The sequence below is a fragment of the Coptis chinensis genome, chromosome 3 (genome assembly GCF_015680905.1).
Source record: "Coptis chinensis isolate HL-2020 chromosome 3, ASM1568090v1, whole genome shotgun sequence".
NCBI classification, from domain to species: domain Eukaryota; kingdom Viridiplantae; phylum Streptophyta; class Magnoliopsida; order Ranunculales; family Ranunculaceae; genus Coptis; species Coptis chinensis.
Genome location: NC_141458.1, coordinates 89633735 through 89648214, shown reverse-complemented (window position 1 = coordinate 89648214; position 14480 = coordinate 89633735). Strand labels below are relative to the sequence as shown.

At 37.5% G+C, this 14480-nt stretch overlaps 1 protein-coding gene across 7 annotated transcripts; it reads left to right on the top strand.

The window, feature by feature from the left end:
• The first annotated feature begins 1715 nt into the window (after positions 1 to 1715).
• On the top strand, positions 1716 to 7792 carry LOC147511519 (uncharacterized). 7 transcript variants are annotated; one of them, XR_015219424.1, is made up of 7 exons: positions 1716 to 1914; positions 2595 to 4246; positions 4340 to 4426; positions 5191 to 5272; positions 5418 to 5465; positions 6402 to 7099; positions 7472 to 7792. XR_015219424.1 is itself a non-coding variant. In XM_086603209.1 (6 exons), exons 2-6 carry the CDS (start codon positions 4362 to 4364, stop codon positions 7521 to 7523), a joined length of 273 nt encoding a protein of 90 aa, XP_086459335.1. In that variant the 5' UTR covers positions 2495 to 4246; positions 4340 to 4361; the 3' UTR covers positions 7524 to 7792. The 7 variants fall into 7 exon arrangements, 4 of the variants coding, with proteins under 4 accessions (XP_086459335.1, XP_086459334.1, XP_086459332.1 ...); XR_015219425.1 differs by lacking the exon at positions 1716 to 1914 and having other exon boundaries at positions 2495 to 2781; positions 3330 to 4246; XR_015219426.1 differs by lacking the exon at positions 1716 to 1914 and having other exon boundaries at positions 2495 to 4246; positions 6402 to 6475; positions 6992 to 7099.
• The last annotated feature ends 6688 nt before the right edge of the window (positions 7793 to 14480 follow it).

The following is a 14480-nucleotide window of genomic DNA, read 5'->3' as shown; positions in this document are numbered from 1 at the left end:
TAGTTTATTAGTTGTGAATCTTATATGTAGATTCTCTTATATATTGTTTTGTATATAGGCTGCTAGTGAAAGGAACACTATAAACCGGTCAAAACAAACAACTCCTGCTTGCGTTGGGAGGACACCCACCCAAATTATTCGACAGTAGATTGCTAAGGAACAGAACAAGCTAGTCCATATGGTTGCTAGGCCTGAATCTTATATCTGGATACACAAGAGGAAAGCTCCATGCACAGAACCAGTTGAGTGGGAGGTAAGTGTCATTTTCTTGGTGGGAGGATTGTTGGTAGTAAGTTATTTAAGTTGTATCAAGGTTTGATTGCAGCCTTGAGCTTTAGTGTAATACTTTACTTGGTAAGACTGTATTATGGTTTCACTCCCGTTGTGTTGAATAGGAGAGGATTAATGAGGACATGTCTACAAATTCAAGATCTCCAATGACAATCATCGATGATGCCGTGACAAGGGTATACAAATTAGGATGTCAGTAGTGCATTAAATGTTTGTGCTATATTATAGGTAAAATGAAATGTGTTTGGATACAGGTGGTTGGTAAAGATAGCAGGGGCCGATGTCGGGCTATGGGTCCAGGGGTTAACAAAACAACAATGAAGAGCATGGAGCCTATTTTGGATCAAAACTATCACTTGGCAGAAGAAAACTCCAAGCTATGGAAGGAGACTCAAACAAACCAAATGAATTTTACTATGCAATTAGAAGAGATTAGGTCAACGATGTTGAGGCAACAAGAACCATCCACGACCAACTCTTTTGGAACTTCCAATAGTATACCTCGCTGCAACCTCGGTATGCGATTGTCTCTTTTAATGCTTTACTTAAGCCTTTGTAAGTTGTTTGATCTTTTTATATCCAACACCTTTGTTTTTCAGCCGGAAACCTCAAAGATTGGCAAAGAAGTTAACTTACTTGGTGGTTGGCCTCTTGACATTGTGGCAACTGGATGTGTTAAAGAAGTTGACCCCACCTACAAGTTCCATGAAAGGTGCTTGGGAGAGAGATCTTACTTAGTTTACGTTGATGAAGTACATGCACAATCTTTGCTCTACCATGCCCTCATGATGCATGGTGTAAGAATCTAGGAGAGAGTTGCCCAGGAAATGTTATATGGCCCAAGTCATGTGTTGAATTTCTGTCATCTACATCGCGGTCTTGAATAAGTTTACTATCTTTTTTTTGTTTATGATACATGCCTATGGGCATGTTTGACTATGTTATCTCTTTTGCTATTTTGAAACGCGTTTCTATGTTTATGTCCAAGCTACTACCAAACTGGTATCATTTTTTTTTTATTCAATGTAATACTTGTCTTATTTTGCTAATATCAATGTATTGAATGTTTGCTTTCTCTGTTTTTGCTAACCCATTTTTAACTCCGCCAATGCAAGTAAACTTTACGTTTGCATTTGCATTGTCGGTCCCAAGCCCGGAAAAAGGAAGAAGAAGAAGTGGTGTATAATATGTTTCTCTTTGTATTTAATTCTGTTTATTTTTCTCTGGGCTACAGGGAAGAGCTACCAAGAGGTACAAGGGCAACCAATATCACTGTTATCCCTTCGCTAATGGCAGGTCCATCTATCACTCCAAATGTCCCCAGTAGCATCTGCCTAACCATGTCATTGATCACAGGTCTGCATTCCAATCCAGTAGACTTGTGTGCTCATATATGATTTCCTTTTTGCAGTTTAACTCTATCAAATGCACAAATACGAATATCTAACAAATGATATACTTGGGAATCTTTTTCTTATTATTGTATATGGTTACTTGATGTTTCTTGCTGCTAGTTATCTATCAACTGGAGTGAACTTTTTCTTGAGATTCTTGGTCCTGGTATTGTTGGTGGTCTTTATCTTCCTATGCTTCGTGCTCTTCCTGATGCTCTGCTTATTCTTGGTCAGTGTCTCACTTTTCATTTTGATTTGCTCATTTTTTTAAATTGTAGTAGGTAAGAATGAAAGTACTAGTGTGATTTTGCATTGTAGCAGAAATTTGAAAACTTGGATTAGTCTGATGGTTGGTTGTTTAAGGTGGGGATTTGATCGATTTCACAACGATTTACTGATGTCAATTGAGAAATATCATTGATCTCTATTATTGATGCAAAAGGGATAATGTTTTAAGCAATGGAAAGTGTAGTTCTTTAGAGCTGATTGGTGAATTGTTGTGTCTCAGTCTCTCAGCTAGGTTGGATTAAAGTATTAGAAAATCACTATACTATAATATATATGATGATGTTGACTCTCTTTGTGTTTTGTCCCATGTTTTCATCCCATCCTTGATTATATGAAAATTTTCAATACTGAATAAGCAGTCGTTTCCTTTCACATCAAGTAACATTATTGCCAATATGCAACTGTTGCTTGCAAGCTTTGAGCAGTTTTAGACAAACATATTGTGATGAGGTGGGCTCTTCTAAAAGCCCAAAGCAAACACATTCAAGTTAACTATTCTCTATCTTCCCATTGAGGTCCTTAGCTTATCAAGTATCTCATATTTCTTATCTTATTATGTGAGGGACTTACATACATATTGCTAAAAATATTTCTCCTAACGTTCTGGTTCTTTTTGTCTAGTATCTGGACTGTCGGGGAGTAAAGAAACTACTCAAAGTCAGGTCTTGGTTGAAATGGGATTGCTAGCTGGATCTACTGTCATGCTTTTGACATTATTATGGGGATCGTGTGTTCTTAATTGGGAAGACTGATATCGAAAATTCAAGAGTAATAGATTCACAAGATACTAAAAAACTCAGTTTAACAGGTAACCTTCTTTGTATTATTATCTTCAGTTGTATGCTCCGACATGATATCATCAACAAAACATTCTAGTGCTGTCGCATTCAAGGTTAATAATGAGGAGTTTACATTGTTGTCAAGCTTAGAAAACATTACACTCATAACTTCAACACCTTTATATAGATGGCATTAACAATATGCTTTAAAACTTGAGAGTCAACCAACAGAGTACTAGTTTCTCACATTTTTCAATCTAGGAGAGACCTTAGTTCAAACATTCTTTGTATAGGCACTTCATTTTTTTAATCTGTAAATGCATGGATCTACTAATGTATATTTAAAGATTTGCTCATTAATGCTATAGTTGTGATTGGTATATAAATTGCTGAATGGTGAATTCGAAAGGGCCATCATGTGTAAAGGTGTCCGTTTATAGTATTTTAGATTTATATCCAATTACCCCAATGACTGAATTATTTTAAACACCCTTTATTATCAGACCTTTATAAGAACTTCGGCATAGGCTTTGAAAATTTTGACAACGGCTAATTCAGATATACTTCAATACACAAGGGTCTAGTATTGGTGTTGATATACGGACCAGTTATGCTGCAAGAATCATGGTTATATCTGTGATTCCATTTATTATTGTCCAGTTACCACAAATTCTTCATACCTCCTTTGGAAGATGCTTAGCAGTTTTGATTGCGCTCATTGTTTCTGTTGCTTTACTTGTCTCTTACTGTCTTTATCAGGTACTGATTTCATTAGATATTATTCAAACTGTATGTGTTGTTCTTCCTTTATAGTCAGCTAATGATAATTTAACTACAGAGAAGATGAGACAGTGTTTGTCAGTGTCTTAGTTATGGCAATTTCTTTTTTCTGTTCTTTCTTTAATTAAATTAGAGTTACAATACATTCTTTTTGCATTTAGATTGTAGAGCTAGAATACCTCATTCGAATTTTTGCGGTTTAGTCCTATTTCTTAAAGCATTTCCCCCAAATTACTATTTGGGACAGTACATTTCCTTTGCATTCTTTTAGTACTCTGGCATCTTTGCCAAGGAGCATAACCTCAGAGCTTATGGAACACACTAACAATATATTGACACAATGTTTTGCAAGACATTTAGATAGTAAAGAATGTAATAACTTTCTAAAAGCACTATATTTTAATCACCTATTTTCTTTGGTATAAAGAAAGGTTCAAGCAGAGTTACAGTAATTAATGTTCATAGGATTATTGATTATGTATATGTAGTTTGCCCTTGCGAGTTTTGAATCTCACTGCTTACAGAGCCCATTTTTTCAGTAACTTTTATTTTTAACAGTTATACTTATTTTACTCCCCCCCCTCCAATCTACTTGTTCTATCCAAGCATTATCTGTTGGACCTAATGAGGGCAACTCCACGTGATGCCAACTATACTGGACCACAGTCTCGGTTTTGTGTTTTAAGACCTGAACTTGTTAAAGCCTTTTGTGAGGTAGGTCTCATGTTTTGTTATGAAATTAAGTAATGTTCTACTAGTGAATATTTTATTCTGTTACTAATTTTAGCGTGCTTTGATGTGCACAAGGCTGAAGCAATAGAGAGGTCAAATGGTAAATCTAAACTGGGTGAATCACCTCCAACCACCGACTCTTCCAGTAATGTTGATACAGAAGTGAGTGCTGAGGCAACTGGTGTAGCTTTGAATTCTGAGGTAAAGGGAAGATGATATCTTTCACTTTCACATTGAATTGTTTAGATGGTGGCAGTAGTGCGTTATGTCAGCATATTTATGGTGTACATCCAGTGTTTAACATCATAGCCTGGAATAGAGCAATCCTTGTTGACTATAAGTTGCAAATAGTTTTTTCACATATGCTTATCCTTTACTGTTTTGTGGGCTACAGTCTCTACAACTTTTACGGTGGTATGTTCTCTGAGAATATTCTAAATTCACCAAGGGTAACATAAAATATGTAGGATAGGAAGACCTTAATTTTCCATAAACTGGAGGGAGGGGTTGTTCTTATTAGCTTTTTTCATTAATTTCCTGTGTGAGACAGCACTTAAATGTATTTCAAGTGCAAGTTTCTAGGTTCTTGTATTTTAGCATAAAATTTTGTTCTATTTCAATATTTAGTCAAGCTATGAACAAATAGATTCAGACTTGGAAGGTGGAGTCGTTCTAGTCAATTCTTGCACCCTCTGTGACATGCATGCATATTTCATCTATTTATTTATGTATTTATTTTCCTACCCTTTGCATGCTTTATGTTTCGTGGAGTATTACGTGAGTGGAGTGCATTTCAGTTGCAAATCAGATGGTAACATAGAATTTCAAGAATTTTGATTCCAAATTGGAGATCCAAAACTAGATCCCATCCATATTTCCCTTGCGTTTTATCTTTCAACTAAAGCTATTATGGGTACTTGATGCAGATGGCCTGCTAGACTGGATGTAACAAAGCACACAGATTTTCAGCATGTGAAGTCAACATTTACAAACACTCCGCCACATAAAGTGAGTTACTACTAAAGTACAGTATAGTCCACTGTGCTTATCCCTTGAAAGGGATGAACTATATTTGATTTTTTATTTTGATTTTTGACTTTTTTGAATGGCTCCCATTATCTGTTTTGCCCTAATTTTTCAACGTGGAATGTAGAGAGAGGTCTGTCGGCTGCTCCCTTCTACCTCAGGGGATCTTAAAGGGGTAAGTTTACATTTTCTCAGGTTGAAATTTACCTTTGTTGGGTCCAACTTATGGAGATTTATAGCTGCTGATATTGGCGACTATTGTCGTTTAGGGTTAATGGCCTGCTCGCTTTCTCACATTACTCTTATATGCAGTTTCAAGATTTCATATCATACTTAAAGCAGAGGGTCCATGTGGGCAAGACTATTGTTTATTCTTCCCTATTCTCATGATACTTGCTCTATGCTGGCCATTACTCCTCATCCATCGAGTGCCTTATTGCTTTAGTTTTGCCGAAGGAAACAAGTTTCGAATGGGTATAAAAGTCATAACATATGGTAGTTTATCATCAGTTCTTACTAGAGAATGCTTAATGCTGTAGAACTTAGCTTGGTTACAAAAATGACCTATTTGTGGCACTAAAATACGAAAACTGTACTTTGGAAAATGAAGGTCAAAACTTCACCCCAAGTGTATAGCGAAATCCCATTAGTAACCTGCAATGTAAAGTAGTGTTTTATTGTATCAAATGACTTGTGATTACTTGATTACAAAAATACAACAATGGCCCTTTTCCAGTCTGTAAATGTGTTGTTAACTGTTAGTTTCGGTTTTTATGTGATAATTATTTAAAATACTAGCATTGTTGAGCTGATTTTGTTGCTTGCATAATATGTACATTTGTTCACTGAGAATACTTTCCTTTGTAGGCTTTGTTTTTTTTTTGTTAAGCACAAAACAACATTGTGTTCATTAACATGGAATGTAGAGAGAGGTTTGTCGACTGCTCCCTTCTACCTCAGGGGATCTTAAAGGGGTAAGTTTACATTTTCTCAGGTTGAAATTTACCTTTGTTGGGTCCAACTTATGGAGATTTATAGCTGCTGATATTGGCGACTATTGTCGTTTAGGGTTAATGGCCTGCTCACTTTCTCACATTACTCTTATATGCAGTTTCAAGATTTCATATCATACTTAAAGCAGAGGGAATGCACAGGAGTGATCAAGATCCCAGCAGTAAACTCCATGTGGGCAAGACTATTGTTTATTCTTCCCTATTCTCATGATACTTGCTCTATCTTTGCCATTACTCCTCATCCATCGAGTGCCTTATTGCTTTAGTTTTGCCAAAGGAAACAAGTTTCAATGGGTATAAAAAGTCATAACATATGGTAGTTTATCATCAGTTCTTACTAGAGAATGCTTAATGCTGTAGAACTTAGCTTGGTTACAAAAATGACCTATTTGTGGCACTAAAATACGAAAACTGTACTTTGGAAAATGAAGGTCAAAACTTCACCCCAAGTGTATAGCGAAATCCCATTAGTAACCTGCAATGTAAAGTAGTGTTTTATTGTATCAAATGACTTGTGATTACTTGATTGCAAAAATACAACAATGGCCCTTTTGCAGTCTGTAAATGTGTTGTTAACTGTTAGTTTCGGTTTTTATGTGATAATTATTTAAAATACTAGCATTGTTGAGCTGATTTTGTTGCTTGCATAATATGTACATTTGTTCACTGAGAATACTTTCCTTTGTAGGCTTTGTTTTCTTTTTTGTTAAGCACAAAACAACATTGTGTTCATTAACATGGAATGTAGAGAGAGGTTTGTCGGCTGCTCCCTTCTACCTCAGGGGATCTTAAAGGGGTAATTTTTCATTTTCTCAGGTTGAAATTTAACTTTGTTGGGTCCAACTTATTGAGATTTATAGCTGCTGATATTGGTGACTATTGTCATTCAGGGGACCCTTCACTGGTTTTCACTTAGGTGTCTGCTCAGCATAGATATGTTTGACCTCAAGTTCATCCAATATAAGCACTTGATGCTCTTTTACCATTTTTTGTCCAATGCACTTGGAATTACATAAGTTAGTTTCGTGGTCGGGGACTTCTTCACTTAATTCACGCGACATCCTAATATTTATGTTATGGCATGAAGTTGCCTTAGTACACTAATGAGATATGCATCATCAGGATTCTCTTTTGATCTCATTGTTATTTTGTTTGCCTCTCTTACCAGGTTCTTGCTGGTAGCTACTTCTCGGTGGCAAGAGCTCTTGTGGGTCTATTGAAACTTGGTACGATGAGCATGTTTGGGACACTTCTTGTCATATGGGGCCTTGTCAAGGAAGGGCTTCTTGGGAAACCCGTGAATACAGATCCTGCAAAAGCGTGTTGATTGCGCTAGTATGTGCTTTCACTTGTATAAAGTATGATGTCAATAAAATTGTTAAAAGTAGTCCGGCTCTACTCTTGGCGAAACCCCTGCAAAGATTCTTGTGGGTTTGATTGAAATGATAGAATTTTGTATGACCTGCAGGTGTGATGCGAATTGCATGAATTTAGTATGGCATCATAATCAATTTTTTTTTATCAAATTCAATACATTTTCCACGGCCATAAACCGTGGCTAACCATTAGATACAGTCCAATAAAAGACATTTGCCACGGCCTAGACCTGTGGCCAAATTATAGATCCATTCCACAAAAGGCAGGGGCACGGGGGTCGTGTGAGCATTAGCCACGGTTTAATGCTGTGGCAAAAGGGAAAATTCACCGCGGCCCATGTAACGGATTATAACCGTGGCATAAAATGAAACTTTACCCACGGTCTTTAGCCGTGGCAAAAGATTAGCCACATGCGCATTGGCAACGGTCGTGCAACGGCTTATAACCGTGGCAAAAGGTCTTTAGCCACGGTCTATGACCGTGGCAAATGCTCAGTATTCTTGTAGTGACAACACTTTTACTGCTGTAGCAAAATGTCCGTCAATAACTTTCTGTAAGCATCGACGCACATTCTGAGTGGGGACAGATTTCCTAGTTGACTGGATTGAAGGAGGTTATATTACAGATTCTAATAGAAGAAACACCCCACCAGGCTCATTCCATGTCGTCAAAACATGGAGGATCTGTTTCTGCTGAAGGTTTTTTTGAGTACCAGAACGACGTTCCTGACGATTCTATGGTTGAAAAACTTACAGAGTGCAGCATGGCAGAAGAAGGAGATGAACCCAAGGCATAACTGAACTAGGGTCAGCCGTAATATCCCAGAGAGCAGATTTCAGTGCACCAGAAAAAGCCAAACGACAAGCATGTGGTATACTTTTCACAGTACGAAAAGGTATATGAAATGCGCTATCAAGTAATGTCTCATCAAGATGCGAAGTAACACCAAGCGGATTAGGGGTATGACCGTTACCCCTGTGTGTCATGACTGTAAGATCCGTAGTGTTGGGCTTAGGCGGCGGCTGTGGTATGCCAACAATGACACATGTGAGTTCTCCACTCTCCATCAAAGCAGGTGGTTCTATGGTATCATCTATATGACGACACGGTATACCAAGTGCGTGGATGCAAAGACAAATGTCACATATCCATTTGTCTAATGACCTTAAGGAGTTCTCTAGTGACAAATATAGATCACGGTCATCCTTAATTTCATCTCGTACCCTTTCGATACTCAACTGACAATCCAAGTGTTGTTTATCGAAATGTGTGAAAAGGTAGGGAACAGTAAACCTATTACCGTTCACCCCATTGGTGCATCCATGGCGAACCCGGAAAAGACAATGAATACGTTTCTTAGGAGGTGGGGCAAGAAACCTCGAAGAAGTAATTGAGAGGGCGAGATCTTTGTTCCCTCTCATAGCCAAACCCAGACGAAAACTCAACAAATGCCAAAACAAACAAATCCCTAAACATACAAATACCAAACTCCAAAACAAACAGATACCAAATCCAAAACTTGTCGAACAGAACACAAAACACAATACAAACAAATCTCAAAACCCGTCAAACAAATCCAAAATCATCCAAAATTGAATCTCGTCGATAGTTTAGTAAAGGTTGAGAGATGGTGGTAGAGAGACAATGGAGGATAGGTGGTGGGGGTGGCAGCAACAATTAAGTGCTGGAGGAAGGAGGCGGCAGTAGAGTGAGGTGTTTTTTTTTTTTAAGAAATGTTGTTGGGTGCTACAAGGGTGGAAGGGCTCGGGTGGTGGGTGAAGTGGGCAGTGTTGTTGCTGTTAAATGGTGGTGAAGAAAAAGCGGGATGCAATAATTTAAATCTCGCTCTGGGTTATGTTGTGGCGTGTCTGTAGTGTAAGTGGGATGGTAACTGAAGGTGTGTTGGTGGCAATGGAATTACTTCTTGTTCAAAAAAGAAAGGGTGGTGGTGGTGTTGCACGAGTGGTGCGGTAAATGTGGCGTTAGTGGTCGATGGGAGATGATGGATGGGGATGATATTTTGGATTGACGTGGTGGAGATTATGAAGGGCAGTGGTGGTAATGGGGGTACAAGATGAAGGATGATGGTGTATGGTGGTGCTGGCAATCGATGGTAGTGGTGGTGGTAAAGGGGTGGGTTTTGAAAAGTGGGGTATAAAGAGAACGAAATTGATAAGTGGGGAGTGGGTTAATGGAAATTGGGTGATGGCTTAAGGAGTTGGTGAAGGTTGTTGACTGGTGATGACGGGACAAGGTGGTGCTAGTGGTGGCTACCGGTGCTGCACGAGAAGTGCACCATGGATGGACTGGTGTGATGACATTTTTTTTTCCCGTTGTTTGTGTAATAATCTTTAATCAATCTTAAAAATTTACATGAATAGTTTTTTTTTTGGTAATAATCTTAAAAATTTACGTGAATAGTGTGTGTGTGTGTTTTTTGTTTTTTTTAAAGAATTAATTTTTAAGTTTTGACCTCAGTTCATTGAGTTTTTGTCCACCCGATTTTGACCTCAGTTCTATGGCTATGAATGCTACCGTCCCCTCAAAACCACAAAAAGTTTTGACAGAAGCGTTATATGGTAAGATTGTTGCTGGTCTTGAGAGGGAGTTTATGTTATCTGCTTGTCAGAAAGCAGTCATTGGATGCTTGCGCGAAATGTAACACGAAAAGATTTTCTACTTGCTATTCCGATGGAGGGACTTGGACAGCGTATGTCGCCGGTGGAGTATCGTTCTATTCTCCAGTACCGTCTCATGATTCCTTTGTACTTTGATGGTGGTCTATGCCCTGTTTGCAAAAATAGTAGACTAGATGCTTTCGGGGACCATGCAGCACATTGTAGACATTTTCCAGGTTTCAAATACCGACATGATCATGTTAGAGATATTTTATGTGATGCATTTTAGAGGGCTGGGGTACAAGTGAAGAAGGAGGCTCCCGTGAATTTTCTCACTGATTCGAATGAAGGAAGATCTACACTTCGGCCTGTGGATGTATTGATCTACAGTTGGTCTGAGGGGAGACATGCATGTGTTGATGTAACTGGAGCCTCTCCGTTGGTAAGGTTTGGGAATGGAGTCTTTGAGGTGGGAGAAGCAGCTAAGATAGCAGCGACAGGAAAGATGGAGAAGCATGAGGAAGCTTGCACGGCTAACTAACATTGTTTCATTCCATTTAGTTTTGACACTTTCGGTTTCTTGTAACAACAGTCTGTTGAGCTTCTCAAAAGACTTCAGAAAGTTATGGACGAACGTTATGACAAATTTGTTCTAACGAAGTTTGTTTTAGAAGAATAGGATTTGCTATTCAGAAAGGACTTGCGGCGCAGCTTGTTGCACGCTTGTCCTAATTATTTGTAAAATTCCTTATCAGTATCAATAAAATTTCCACTTTTTTTAAAAAAAACACTATTCACGTAAAATTTTAAGATTGATTAAAGATTATTACAAAAAAAAAAAAAAAAAAAAACACACACACACACACACACACACTATTCACGTAAATTTTTAAGATTGATTAAAGATTATTACAAAAAACAAATAAAAAAAAAAAAAAAAAACTGTTCACGTTAGCTCGCTAACGCCATTAGCGAAACTGTTAATCAAATTGGACGGAAAAGAGACTGAGGTACTAAATTGAAACAAATCGAGAGTTTGTGGTACGAATAGGGGAGAAAAAAAATACAGGTACCATTTAGGAAAAAAAGTAAAAGTACGTGGTACTAAATAGTCATAAACTCTTATAAAAACTAAGTTGAGGGACTTTAGTAAAATAAGGCTTCAGCACCTCAATAGAAATGAAAACAGGCATGCAGACGCCCTAGCTTATGTGGTAGCGATGCTAGAAAACACGGAGGGTCGCACTTTGCACATCGGCGTCCAAGAGAGGCCAAACATCAATGTCGACGAACCAGAGGTTATGGAAATCGACACACTGGGGGTTTCATGGATGGAAGCATATATATCATACTTACTTGAGGGTAAAGTACCTTAGGACAAAAATGAAGCCAAAAGAATCAAGTCTGGAGTGCAAAGATATGTATTGATTGATAATGAGCTATATATAAAGAATCTAGGAGGTCCGCATCTGAAGTGTATATCACATGAGGATCCACATTTAATCATTGCAGAACTCCACGAAGGAGAATGTGAAAACCATTCAGCTGGAAGATCATTGGCAAATAAAATCATGAGGTAAGGACATTTTTGGCCCTAGATACGAAGAGATTGTCTTCGTTATGATAAAAAGTGCATGCAATGCCAAATACATGGAAAGCCTATATACACGTTCTAGCTGAGGAGTTGCACTGTGTATCGAACCCATGACCTTTTGTGCTATGGGGCATGGATATTGTCGGTCCTCTAGCACCTGGAAGAGGTAAAAGGCGATTCATGCTCGCGATCACAGACTATTTCACCAAGTGGGTAGAGGCCATATCCTTTCAACACATAAAGGAGCAAGATGTGATAAATTTTCTTTTCGAAAGAGTAATATGTCGATATGGGTTGCCATATGCCATTATATAAGATAATGGGCCACAGCTCGAGGGAGGAAAAGTAAAAGCTTTCTTGGAATCATACAAGGTGAAGCATTTCACATCTGCGCCATATTATGCTCAGGGTAACGGACAAGCAGAAGCAACAAATAAAGCCATTATGGATAATATCAAGAAAAAGCTGGAAGACAAGAAAGGTATTTTGGTGGATGAATTAAACATCATTCTATAAGCTTATAGAACAACACCTCAAATTGCCACAGGTGAATCTCCTTTTACATTAGCTTATGGCATGGAAGTAGTAACCCCATCAGAAATGGTGGTATAGACATCCAGAACCAAAGTCTTAATGAATGGCCAAAATAATGAAGTAATGGCAGCAGAAGTCCTCAATCTCGAGGAAACAAGAGATCAAGCAAGATTAAGGCTCGATACATACTATCGACAACTCATAAAAGCTTTCAACAAGAAAGTGGAGAAAAGACATTTTCAAGAAGGTGATTTGGTCTTGAAAATGATTACTCAAACAACTAAAGAGAAAGGGGATGGCAAACTAGCAGTAAGCTGGGATGGGCCTTACATCATTCACAAAGTGGGAATCAATGGAGCTTATTACTTAAAAATGTCTGAAGGTGTAATATTACCAAAGCCTTAAAATGTAAGCAATTTGAAAGCATTTTATCAATAAAGAATATTCTAAGTATCATGATGTATTTTTTTTGAAGTTATGCATTCAATAAAGAGATTGTTATTTCCAAAAGCAATATCTATACAAATGTCGCAGATCTTCGTATCTCTAGAATTATATGTTGATAACAGATCAAACAAAAATCTTGGTGATCTGTAGATCCTCATCTCGATACCAGGTCATACAAAAACCCTGGCGATCTGTAGATCCTCATCTCGATACTAGGTCAAACAAAAACCCTGGTGATCTGTAGATCCTCATCTCGATACCAGGTCAAAAAATCCAGTTCTTGGCAGCAATGTCGAGTTCGAGTAAAAAAATCCAATTCTTGGCAGTAATGTCGAGTTCGGGTAAAAAAATCTAGTTCTCGGTAGCAATGTTGAGTTCGGGTAAAAAAATCCAGTTCTTGGCAGGAATGTCGAGTTCGGGTAAAAAAATTCAGTTCTTGACAACAATGTCGAGTTCGGGTAAAAAAATCCTAGTATTGGCAGAAATGTCAATATGAGGTCAAGATCTTGATGAAAATCCTGGTATTGGCAGAAATGTCGATATCAGGTCAAGATCGTGATGAAAATCTTAGTAGATGGGGTATCGTCGTCTCGATACCAGGTCCAAGAAAAAGGAGGCGGACGCTTAAGGTATATAACAATAAGGGATATTTTCTTTCTTATTTTTCGGTTCCAAATATATCAGGGGAATAGTATCGAATTTCAAATTTGTTCTTTTTAAATAATTGCAAATGCCATTTGATAGAGTTGCACTGAAAATTTGGTGGTTAAGCAAAAGTAGTGCGATAATAATTCATTAAAAAGGGACACCATAAGCAAAATAGGGCTATTACACATTGAATATACAACTAAATAACATAAAGAAAACATTAGTCTTCATCTTCATTGTCATCCTCGTCTTCATCGTCATCTTCATTCTCATCATCACCATTGCCACCATCATCCTTGTTATCACTGTCAGTCAAAGACCCATCATTATTTTTTTCATAACAATATGGGTCTCGAAGTCATTCATTCTCATATTCTTCTTCTTTATCTTCTTCTATTATTGCTTCGTTTTTTTCTTCTTCTGGTTTTTCTTCATCATCGGAATGCTTGGTGGTAGGACAATTTGACCAGTGAGACCATTATGGAAGAACCATAAAAACAACAAGAATAGTAAGGAAGTTTGAAACGAGAGACATTTTTTGTTTTGGTTGGGTGTTTTCAGTAAGAGAATTACAAAAGATAGTTTAGAATCATGTAGATGAAGGTATTTTTATAGTAGTAATTTTTTTTTTAATAAAAATAAGGGAATTTAATGGTGATTAGCAAGAAAATGAGAAAATTTAATAGTGATTAGCAAGAAAACGAGGGAATTTAATAGTGCTTAGCAAGAAAACGAGAAAATTTAATGGTGATTAGCAAGAAAACAAGGAAATTTAATGGTGATTACTAAGAAAATGAGGAAAATTAATGAAAAAGTAATTCTTGGTTATCTGTGCGCGGGACAGTTTAAGGTTTAAATGATAATTCACTAAAGTTTAATGGCGTGGTTAATTCAGTGGATGTTGGGTTTTGAGCCAGTTGGTTGAATTTATTTATTATTGGTAAATATGAGTTTTTATA

What these genes read in the sequence shown, in the direction of transcription:
- LOC147511519 (XM_086603205.1), top strand. Translation starts at nt 4,362, where the DNA reads ATGGTAAATCTAAACTGGGTGAATCACCTCCAACCACCGACTCTTCCA. An exon ending in CCAGTAATGTTGATACAGAA is followed by an intron (nt 4,427 to 5,190) that starts GTGAGTGCTGAG and finishes TACTTGATGCAG; the next exon opens with ATGGCCTGCTAGACTGGATG. An exon ending in CAAACACTCCGCCACATAAA is followed by an intron (nt 5,273 to 5,417) that starts GTGAGTTACTAC and finishes CGTGGAATGTAG; the next exon opens with AGAGAGGTCTGTCGGCTGCT.